An 11,959-nucleotide genomic window follows, 5' to 3' on the forward strand; every position below is an offset into this window, starting at 1 on the left:
GCCACAACGCCTGGCTGGGTTTTGTGGTTTTGTGTTTTAAAATTTTTTTTCTTTTTTATTCGGTAGAGACGGGGTCTCAGTGTGCTCAGGCTGGTGTTGAACCCCTGAGCTCCAGCTCTCCTCCCGCCTCGGCCTCCCAGAAAGCTAGGATTACAGGTGTGAGCCACCGCGCCCAGCCTAACAGGGTGATTGTTAAGGAACAAGTAACCCAGGTAAAGCCTGCACACTGTAAATGCTTAATGCATACTAGCTATTATTAGTGTAAATTCTATTCCTCCTACCCTATTTAGTAATTCAATTTTGCCCAGGCTAGTCTGGAACTCCTGGCCTCAACTCCTGCCTGGGCCTCCCAAAGTGCTGGGATCGCAGGCGTGAGCCACGGAGCCCGCTACAATAGGTAATTAATAGAGGATCTGATGCATGCATTATATATGATGTAGTGCCAAAAGCACTGGAAGGGGTCACAAGGCCTCCCGCGACTGCCGCGGAATTGCCGCGTTCCTTCTCCTTTCTGGGCCTCAGTTTCTCCTCGCAGTTGTGACCCTCCTTCGGGTCCCCCAGCCGCTGGGGTTGAGCTCGCCGCTCTGCGTCCCGCCGCCCGCGGCCGCTGGGGGGCAGTGGTAGCCCGCCGCCCCGCCCACTTCCCGGACGGCGCAGCCCGCCGGTGAGGACGGCCCACCTCGGGCAGGAGAAGCCGGGCCCGCTGCGTGCGACTCAGTTCCCCGCGCAGCCCCGCTATGGCCTGCTACATCTACCAGCTGCCCTCCTGGGTGCTGGACGACCTGTGCCGAAACATGGACACGCTCAGCGAGTGGGACTGGATGCAGTTCGGTGAGTGGGGCCCGGCAGGGCCAGGGCGCCCGGCCCCCGCAGCGATCCTGCTTTGAGCTGGCCGCCAAGCCCGCTCCGGGACTCAGTGGGTACTGATCCCAGGGGCGTGTGTGCTGAGAGTTCCCGACCGGGGGCTCGCCGCCGTCCAGTTCTGGACCTCAGTTTAATCATCTCGAAAGTGTTGTGTGGTTCTTGAAGATTCCCGTTGGGAGCTATCTGTCCGCCTCTACTTTGCCGTACTGTTTACGGTGAAACTGGTTAACAGTGGCAACCCGCAGTTACGGGCGCTTACTCTGTGACAGGCCCCGTTTATACCTACTTTAATCCCCCGAACAGCCTATGAAATGCAGACTTCCCCCATTTTACAGACGCGGTAGAGCAATTTGCTCAGGTGGAATGGCGCGGCTAAGTGGCAGAGGGGGATTTGAACCCAAGCCATCTGGCTCCACGGGGCCTCACTACATTGTAATTCCTTGAGGTGTTTTGGTTGTTTGCGCCTGATGATTGGCTGAGAGGGTCATGGCATCTAGGTGGAGGCCGCAGGTGTGGTCTCAGATTCCCAAGGGAAATCTGCATTCCAGGCTCCACCACCTTCTAGCTGTGTGACTTTGGGCCAGTTTCTTAGCCTCTCTGAGCCTCAACTGCTTAATCTGTAAACTCGGGATGTTAATTATGCTTCTTCATAAAGTTGTTGTGAGGAATGAAAATATAAAAAGCACAACATATTCTTACAAGATAGATACATTCTAGATATTCTTACAAGTCATAAATAAGTGTTAATTATCATTCTTAGTTTTATGGTTTAAGTCAGCGTAATTAGTGCCACTTTTAAAATAATGTATATTTTTATTAAAGTGTTAGTTAAGAAATATACCATTTGTACAAGAGTATATAATATATACGTACAATTTAAAAAATAAAAAAATGAACATGTATGTGTTATCCATCCAATTGGAGCAAATGTATATTTTAACTAAGTGGTTCTCAATCACAGGCAATTTTGCCCCCTGGGGGACATTTGCCAATGTTTGGAGACACTTTTGGTTGTTCTAACTTGAAGCATGTAGTAAGTAGACACCAGGGATGTTGCTAAATATCCTACAAGGCACAGGACATCCCCCACCCCAGATAATTGTCTGTTCCAACATTCTGAGGTTCAGAAACCTTGTTTTAACCTTGTAGTAACAAAAATAATGTGTGCTTAGCACAAAATACTCTGGGAAACAAACAACAGCAAGAAGATTAGCTTAGATTCTACCACTCAGCAATAACTGTTCTTAATATTTGGGTGCCAATAACAGAGTGCCGTGGCGTCATCCTAGCTCACAGCAACCTCAAACTCCTGGGCTCAAGCGATCCTTCTGCCTCAGCCTCCTGAGTAGCTGGGACTACAGGCATGCGCCACCATGCCCGGCTAATTTTTTCTATATATTTTTAGTTGTTCAATTAATTTCTTTCTAATTTTAGTAGAGACGGGGTCTCGCTCTTACTCAGGCTGGTCTCGAACTCTTGAGCTCAAGCAATCCGCCCGCCTCGGCCTCCCAGAGAGCTAGGATTACAGGCGTGAGCCACCGCACCCGGTCTATTGGCTTCTTATTGTGTGCCAGCAGAGTGCTCGGTATGTCATGCCTTCTAATCTTTTCCCTAAAGATATTTGTGTGTATGATAGCTTGGTTTTTTCCCCCACTTAAAATATGTCACAATCATTTCCCCTTGTCAGGCAATATTCTTTAGTATCAAGGGTTCAGGTTTTTATTTTCAATGTGTATATTTATTAACTAATCGAAAAAGTAATAGATGAAATGATGTAGATAATACACCTAGGATGGGGAGAACAGAAGTATATCCCCCCCGCCTGGTCCTCAGCCTCCCTGTTCCCCCTCTTAGAGGCAGTCCCTGGTAACAGGGCTCTGTCAGAGGCTTAGAGACCCATGAGAATGTCTGTTGCCACCTGATTTTCTAGACTGTACTGTGTCCCATTGCTTGGATGATCTGCGACTTTACATGTTTCCTGGCAGTGTGTGTGGGACTTGTTCTCATTTTTTCCATATTGGCCCAGCCTTCAATTGCAAATGCCAGGACAACTGTTCCTAGGAAATTAATTTGGAAGACACACCTATGACTTTAAAAAAAAACAAAACAGCTTTTTTGAGATATAATTCACATACCGTACAATTCACTTGAAGTATACAATTCAACAGCATTTAGTATATTCGGTGTTGTGCATACATCTCCACAACCTTAGAACATTTTCATTTCCCCAAAAAGAAACTCTGTACCCCTTAAGTGTCAATCCCAACTTCTTCCCGCAATTCCCCCAGCTGTAGGCATTGCCTATTCCAGACCTGTCATATAAATGGAATCATACAATATGCGGTCCTCTGTGACTTCTTTCATGTAGCATAATGTTTTCAAGGTTCATCCATGTTGTGGCATGCATCAGAACTTCATTTCTTTTTATTCTGAGTAATATTTCATTGTATGGATATACCACATTTTATTTATTCACTCATCAGTTGATGGACGTTGGGTTGTTTCCACTTTTTGGCTATCATGAATAATGCTGCTCTGAACATTTGTGTGCAAGTTTTTGTGTGTGTGTCAGGATGGCCGTCTGCCCTCGATTCTTGGCGTGCTCTTGGCCAAAGAATGACCAAACACACTGAAGTGTCAAGTCCAGACTATGATCTTGGAAAAATCACCAGCAAGGCCAATATGATGGAGTAACCCCAAGCAGGAAACAGTTTCACAAGAGCAGCTCTTTCTTGTAGAACAAAATGAAACTGTCTTGGAGAGTGGAAAGAGACCAACTCACTCTCTCCCTGACTTCTCGGATTGTTTCCTTTTATTAGTCCAGTCCAGGGGCGGGCTCTTGGAAGGTGGGGGATAGTCATCAAATGATCAACAGGTGTTTCTAAATCCTGTCAGGCCTGGGCTGTGGCATTCCCAGACGTGATAAAGCATTCCCTTCTTCCCCAGGTGTAGCAGTTGCTCAGTATAGGATTAAGGGTGGGGCGACACCTAAACGGAGTGCCTGCCCTATCCTTCTTCCCAGGTGGAGCAATTGCTCCAGACAGCACCAGAGCAGGGCACCCTTGTCCCCAGAAGAGCTGGAGATCCTAACTGCCTACCTAACATGTGGACGTATGTTTTCATTTCCCCTGGGTATACACCTAGGAGTGGAATTGCTGGGTCATATGGTAACTCTTACGTTTAACCATCTGAGGAGCTGTCAGACCATTTTCCACAGTGGCTGAACCAGCAATATATGAGGGTTACAATTTCTCCACATCCTTGTCAACATATGTTATTGTCATCTTTTTGATTCTAGCTGAGCAGGTGTGAAGTGGCATCTCACTGTGGTTTTTATTTGCATTTCTCTAATGACTAATGCTGTTGAGCATCTTTTCACGTGCTTATTGCCATTTGTATATCTTTCTTGGACACATCTCTGACTTTGTAGGCTTCGGAGACATCAGGGTTGCTCATAGTCCAGAGAAGTTTCCACTGTAATTGAGGATATGTTGTGAACTCCTCACCAGGCCTGCCAGTTCTGACATAGATCCGACCCCTATGGACCTGTTGGACCACCTCTCCTTCCACACCCTGTCTCGCCTACCCTGCTCCAGCCGTACTGGCCAGGATCCTTGGGCCAGACTCAGGGCCTTTGTACTGGCTGTTCCTTCTGTTCCTTCTGCCTGGGACCTTCTACCCCTCTGTTCCCCATGGCTGGCTGGCTGGTCTGTATTAGCTTCCTCTTGCTGCCTTGACAAATTACCACAAATGTAGTGGCTTAAAACAGCACACAGCACATTATCCTACAATTCTGGAGGTCAGAAGTCCTAATATCAAGGAAGGTCTAGGGGAGAATCCGTTTTCGTGCCTTGACCAGCCCTGAGAGACCTTCTGCATCCCTTGGCTGGTGACCTCTTCCTCCATCTTCAAACCCTTCGCTCTGACCCCTGCTTCTGCCATTGCCTCTTCTCTCAATCTTACGCTTCTACCTCCCTGGCGCAAGGTACTCCCTGGTACCTTGGCCTGACCCGGGTACTCTAGGATAATCTCCTCATCTCAAAATCCTCAATTTAATCCCATCTGCAAGGTCCCTTTTGCCATGTAAGGTACCATAGTCGCAGCTCTTGGAGCTTAGCACGTGGATGTCTTGGGGGCGGGGGCATAGTTCAGTCTACCACAGTCCTTCAGGCCGGCTCCCATGCCATGTTGTTTGAGAGGCTGAGAGGCCTTTCCTGCCCACTCTTCCTCGCTGGTCCCTCACCGTGTTTCATTTCCTTCATTCCACTTAAAGAGCTCTGATGTTACCTTGTTCCTTCTTTGTTTCCAGCCGTCTCTCCCTGTAGAATGTAAATGCCATGAGGGCAGGGGCCTGACCAGTCTGGTTCACTCCTGGATTCCCAGAGCCTGGAACAGCGTCTGGCACTGGGCAGGCGCTCAGCGACCACTTGTGGGACGATGGGCTGAAGGCGTGGGAGTGGTGAGGACACGGCCGTGTCCATATCCCACCATGCAGAGCCGGCTTGGAGCCATGGTCAGCGCACTTCCCACGCTGGGTCGGAGGCCTCAGGCCTGGGAGGCTGCTGTGCCGCCAGTCCCCATGCTCTCTGGTTTCCTCCGAAGGAGTGATTGTGATTGTCCCACCGGCCCTAGAACGTCCTGGCTTTTGCGGGTCATTTTAGAAAAAGATGGTTCTTCACAGCTGGTTGTGGTTCTGGGAGGGAGAGAGTGGGGGTGTGGGAAGAAGTCTAAAATGATTCAGAAAACCCCCCTGCCACAAGCAGGCATGCTCTTTTGGATTTAACATTTGTCAGCAGATGGTCTGGCTGCCTCTTGTTCATTTCTCTGTGGCCGCAGCTGTGTCCACTGGAGTCTGTTTGAGCCCATGCGAAATGGGATTCTCACACCTTCACCCACTGAGGTGTGTGCAGAGGGGCTTGGGGCAGGGGCTCCTTTGTTGGCCTGCTCCCCATCGCCCCCTTCACTCACGCATGTGCTGGCCAATGCGCACAGCCCTGCTCAGCCCCTGCCCGGCTGTGTGACGTCAGGCAAGTGACTGCCGATCTCTGAGCCTTGAGTTTCCTCATTTGTAATAACACCCTCGCAGAGTTGCTGAGCGGCTTAGGGGGCAGGACGGTTGTAAAGGTCCTTAGGGCTTTTCCCCTCCCCCCCGCCCAGGGAGGAGTCTGATTAGAGAAAGAACAGTTGACCGTAGAACAGGTCATTTTAGGAAGCTGTTCTGTCCCTGCTTTGGAGGACTTTGAAGATGGGCAAGGTTTTGTGCTGCCTTAGGTGAACTCCTGCAGGATTCAGGATCTTGGAGTGATAGTCTCCACGTGCTCTTAACCATCAGGGATAAAAGCAGGTTTTCATAGAATGTACATAGTTTAACACTTACGGCTAACATGTATATCACGTTTATTGTATGCTAAGCACTGTTCCAAGTGCTTCTGTACATATAACTCATCTAATCCTCACGACGACGACCTCTGAGGCAGGTGCTGCTGTCATCCTTGTTTGAAAGATAAGGAAACCGAGGCTCAGGGAGAGGTGAAGGGCCTTCTGCAAAAGCACAGCAAGCAAGCAGCAGAGACAGGATTTGAACTCAGGCCCCGAATCCCAAGATCTGGCCTCTGAACCACCATGTACGCACATGTTTTTATATCTGTGGAACAAAGTCTGGAATATTAGATGCCAAAATATAACCAGTGGTTTTCTTGGGATCTTCCAAGAGAAATGATCACAGGGACTTTGATTTCCTTGTTTTCCAGATGTTCTACAATGACCAGGTATTACTCACCTGTGCTAAGGAAAGAGCTGTGGACTTGGCAGGAGCCCTCAGGGGTGACTCATCCCCCAAGATCTCTATCTTGTCTTGACCCTGTTTAAAGGGTCTGGTGAAATGCTGATGGGTCAATAGTTTAAGATATGTCACTTTCATGGAACTAAAATGTCCAAACTGGAAGGCACCTCACACTTTAATTCCTATTTCTCCTGCATTGCGCGAGCAAGGAAAGTTCAGCCCACGCAGGGTCAGGGCGTTGGCTGAGTTCCCACTGCCACTGGCCACCAGCGGCAGCCCTGGGCTTCTGTTTTTCCCATTACATCATGCTGCCTCCCAAGGGTGGGAGGTGTATGCGGATGAATCATAGCGCAGTCGGGTCCAGCGGGAGTATTGTGAAGAAGGGGTGTTCCTTCCTCTTCCCTCTGCTCTTCTCTGCACTGCTGGAAGCGGCCCCTGACCAGGCTGACTTCACTGCCCACTGACCAGGAGCCTGGTCTGGGGTTTCCAGTGACTAAAGTTGCAACTCAGGAACTTTCCATTCCCAGCGGGGCACTTCTTCTGGAGGCTTTCTGTCTACAGGAAGCTGTCGCAAGCCCATTCCATCCAGAGGGGAGGGGACTTCTGCAATCTGATCACATTACTCCCTGGCTCTGAAGTCTTCTGTGGTCCCCTGGGGCTCTTAGGGTCAAGTCCAAACTCTGAAGCCCGGCATTTAGTGGCGGGTCTTCATTATGTGGTCCTGGGCTTCATCTCTTGCGTCACCTTGCCCCACCCGGCCCACCTGTGTTTGTGTTTTCCAGGCAGAAAGGCTCCGTGGAATTTTAGGTTACTCAACACAGTCGCGAGAGCTTGTCCCAGCCCAGCACACGGGCGGCCTTAGTAATGCTTTGCTGAGTGAGCGAGTGAGTGACTCGATGTTCACATCCATTCCCTCGACGTGACTTCTGAAGTCCTGGAACTGAAGCTTGATTACTTTATTCCTAGTTTTAAAAAAATGCCTCCCTCACTTCAGTCAACTCAGTGGAATATTGGCCTTGAAACGCCACTTATGAAGAGCTGCAACAAGTGAGAAAATGCGTGTGGTATAGTGACGATAAGAGTAGGAGGCAAAATTTTGCCTCCAGTCTGGCAAGAACCATGTCCAGAGTCACACGGATGTAGAGTGGTGACTTTTGGAAAGGGGAAGTACCCTAGTGGCTCAGGAGGGTGGCAGGAAGCTGTGTAACTTTTTTTCCCCCTGTATTTCCCATGTTCTCTTTAGTGAACTGTAATTAATTTTGTGGTAAAATATGAAAAGGAAGAATGCACTATTTTTATTATTGCCAACAGTAGTTCCTTGCAAATTTTGTCTAGTACTTCAGAATTGGCAAAGCGCTTTTGTATCCACGGGCTGTCTTGATCCTTATAACAGTTCTGGGAGGACAGTGGGGCATGGATTCATTCATCCATTCGTTTATTATGTACTTACTGAATTCCCCCCAGCAGGGCAGGGGCTTAGCCAAGGAGAGTGAGCTGCCCGGGGCAAAACGGAAGGAGGCCCTTATTCTTGGGGTCCTGCAGATGCAGGGGGGCCCTTACAGTGTGTGCACCTCCTCACATTTTGCTCCCAGGGGCCTTCCTTGCCTCAGCCTTGCGCTGGCCCCACCCCTGCTGTCAGCCCAGGCACTGTTCTCGGTTCTGGGCCTGTGGCAGCGAATGACACAGGTAAAACCCCCTTCCTATGTGGGGTTTTCCATTCTAGAAGAGGAGGCAGGCAGAGTTCTGTTACCCCCTGAGGCTCCCACTGGCGAAAGGACTGCCCATTGCAAAGACGCAGTAAAGCTCAAGGCTTAGCCTGTCGTCCTGTGGTCTTTCTCCCCTGTCTCCTGTGGCAGCTAAGTTGATATTTATGTTCATGTGCCAGTTCCTGTGGGTATTCGATAGACTCAGTGTCATGTTATAACTCGGGGCCACCTGTGGACTTCAGCTAACCATGGCATTTCCAGTATGGGGGGTGAGTGGGGAGGATGTCCTGGACAAAGCCGGGCTAGCGTGGGGACCCTCTCTCTGCTGGCCAGACCGCCTCTCCAACTCTAAGCAGAGTCCTCTCTCACTTGCCCGCTAGCCTCCTACGTGATCACAGATCTGACCCAGCTGCGGAAGATCAAATCCTTGGAGCGGGTGCAGGGCACGAGCATCACGCGGGAGCTGCTGTGGTGGTGGGGCATGCGGCAGGCCACCGTCCAGCAGCTCGTGGACCTCCTGTGCCACCTGGAGCTCTACCGAGCCGCCCAGATCGTCCTCAACTGTGAGTAACCCTGGGCTCCCCTGGCGGGGCCCTGTCATGCTCCTGAGCTGTTCTGGCATGAGCTGCACTCTCTGGCCTTAAAACCTTTTTTAATCTTTTACTTTTTAAAAAAATTTTAATGAATGAGTTTATTATGCACCTAAGAAACTGGTAACAGTGGTTACCTGTGGGGAGAGGAATTGGGTGGCCAGGGAACAAGGTGTTGGAGGCAAGCTTTACTATAAATCCCTTCATACCTTTTAAATTTGGGTTATTGGGAGTATATATTCAGCACAACTTGCATCTATGCTCCTGGGCGGCCATCCTCAAGCTTTGGGCTCCAGTAAACTCTACACTTAATCATAATAACAAAAAAACCCCCTATTTTAAATATCATAATGATATTCTTTTTGGGGAAAAAGCCCACCCCCTGCAATAAATGTGAGTTATCTATTCCAAAAATAATAAAACATTTCTTAAAAACCCAATAGCTATGACATAAAAATTCAACAAATCCTACAGTGAAAATGATTCACATCGTCATCCTGTTTTCCCGTTTTACATCCCAAGAAGTAATGATTGTTAACAATCTCTGTGTCTTACTAGGAATTTTCTTTGCATGGACAAGCACATTATGCACCCGCAACCCCTTTTTAATGCAGAGAGTAGCGCGTCGTGCACACTGTTGCACACTTTTTTCCCTCCTACCATTAGGTTTTTGGAGATTGTTTCATATTGACACATGGTTTTTAACAGCTGTGTTGTATTCCTTTGACAGATGTACTATGATTTATTAACTTGCTCCCTACTGATCAGTGTTTAGGTTACTTCTAGCATTTTTCTCTTCTATACAGTGTCATGACACTCACCCTTGGAATTACATACCCTATTTTTGCACATGTGTAAGTACAGCTGTAGGATGACTTTCTGGTATTGGGGTGGCTAGGCTGAAGGTTTGTGTATTTTAAGTTTCGATTGATATTGATACCAGTTTTACCAAATTAAGCTCCTGTCAGAGAATACAACCATGGTGGGGATGTGTTTAGCTGGTGACAGTACCTCCCAACCTCGAAAGGCGGCTGTGAAACCAAAGGAGTGGCATGACGAGTGCCCAGCCTGCAGCCTGTGTTCAGCAGAAGGTAGTGAAGATGAGGGGCCCGGTTGCTCCCACCCCTCCCTACGTCCCCAAAGAGGCAGTGGGGCACAGGTAGCCAGTCTTTCCAGGTACTTCCTGAGCCCAGTGCCTGGTGCTGTCCTAAGTTCTGAAAGGTTTGCAGTGTGGGCAAAGCAACAGGTCCTCTGCCCTCATGGGGAACATAGTCCTGTGAGCAGACAGTTAATAGACAGGAAAACAAGTGAAAATAAATAGACAAGTTAAAGAAATGGGCCAGTAGAATAAAGTGACCAGGTTGGGGAGCATCCTAGGACAGAGTGGTCAGGGAAGGCCACTCTGAGGAGGGGAAACTGGAGGAACAGAAGGGAGACAGCCACATGAAAAGCTGGGGTAAGAGAGCCTGGGGAGAGGTACTGGCATGTGCAAAGGCCCCAAAGAGCCCAGGTGCGGTGGGGGGCAGAGGGCAGGGCCTTCAGAGCCACAGAGGCCTGGAGCTGTCCTGTCTGGGGTTCCTGAGCTGAGAATAACCTGGCTGGACCAACAGACCAGGTTCAGCACCTGCCTGGCTATCCCTCAGGCCTTCTGAAATCAAGGAGGGCTTTTGTAAGGAGGGACTTAGAGCGAGGGACTGAGGGGTGGGGACTCATCGAGCACACACGCAGAGACAAATGGTGCTGAGGTGGCCCTGCAGGTGGGAGGATCTGGAGCTGCCGCCCAGGCTGGGCTTTTGGGGGCACCATGGGGCAGACCGCGCTGGGCCATCTCCTCCCCTCCCGTGTGGGGCAGGGAAGGGGGAGGGTGCTGCTCACGATGGGAGTCACGATGCAGCAGGAGACTCCAGCCGGGCCTGTCACTGCACGGGTGCAACCACTCCTCCCCATGCCCCCAGTAGAGTGCTCTATAAATCAAGAGGTGGCACCTCTCTGTCACGGCCTCCCCCCAGACTTGTGTCCCCAGCCCCATCTGGCCATCTTCCCCAAGCCCTCAGAGCTCACCCTCCTTCTCAGACTGGGGAGGGTGATCTGCGCAGTCCACAGCCTCCCTGCTCTTCTGGAACCGACCAAAGCCCCTCCCTGCCCGTTCTCCTGAATCTTGTCAGACCGTCATCCCTCTTCTCATGTCCCCACTGTGAAAGTTGTCAGAATCAAAATGATTTTAACTTGTGTTAAAAAAAAACAAACAAAAAAAACCCTGAGAAACAGAGCCAGGGAAGGCCATGATGAGAAGGGTTCTTGTGCATAAATGGCCGATAACAAAAACTATCACAAAAGACTCTACAAAAACTGCAACCATGCACAAAGGCCATCACAAACTTGCATAAAAAATACTCCTGTGAGGACATCTGCCCAGCAACTACCTGTCCAGCCTCAGACTGGCATCACCCATTATTGATCTTCATAGCCAAGGTAATTATCTCAAAATAATTATGTCATCCTCCTTATTTTCCTTGAAAAAAAACCTCCCTGAATACACACATAGTTTACCTTGGCATGTGTATCCCCATTGCAATGCCCTATTTTTTTTCTTTTTTTGCAAGGCCCTATTCCTGAGTAAATATCATTTTTTTTTTTTCTTTTACTTCCCTGCCTTGGGAAATACCATTTTCTTTGAGCGAGCTTCTCTCTGTTGCTGAGGTTGACACCCGAAGGCCAGGTGTTCACTGTGGTCAGCCAGGTGCCTGGTGGTTTTACAGCGCAGGGGGGAGGCAGCAGGCCTGCGCTCCAGGCCGGCTCAGCCCTTGGTCTGGGATCCCCGGCAAGTCCCTTCCTTTCCCTGGGCCTCAGACCTCATGACCCCATCTATGTCCAGGAAGTGGGTTGGGCTGGGTGACACACAGAGCCCCCTCTGGACAGTCGTGGGTCCTTTGCCCCCCATTACCACTAGTACCACGTGGCATTTGGGTCGGTTGATGTGACCTGCCCAGCTTGGCTGCGGCCCCAGAACCTGGCAC

At 49.7% G+C, this 11,959-nt stretch overlaps 1 protein-coding gene across 1 annotated transcript in view; it reads left to right on the top strand.

The window, feature by feature from the left end:
- Positions 1-692: 692 nt before the first annotated feature.
- IRAK2 (interleukin-1 receptor-associated kinase 2) overlaps positions 693-11,959 on the top strand; it is a 71,215-nt gene continuing 59,948 nt past the window's right edge. Inside the window, exons 1-2 of the mRNA XM_012646563.1 lie at positions 693-831; positions 8,733-8,915. Of these exons, the coding sequence (XP_012502017.1) occupies positions 738-831; positions 8,733-8,915 (277 nt within the window). The 5' untranslated portion in view covers positions 693-737. The remainder of the gene's footprint in view (positions 832-8,732; positions 8,916-11,959) is intronic.

This window comes from Propithecus coquereli, unplaced genomic scaffold, assembly GCF_000956105.1.
Source record: "Propithecus coquereli isolate 6110/MARCELLA unplaced genomic scaffold, Pcoq_1.0 Scaffold107, whole genome shotgun sequence".
NCBI classification, from domain to species: domain Eukaryota; kingdom Metazoa; phylum Chordata; class Mammalia; order Primates; family Indriidae; genus Propithecus; species Propithecus coquereli.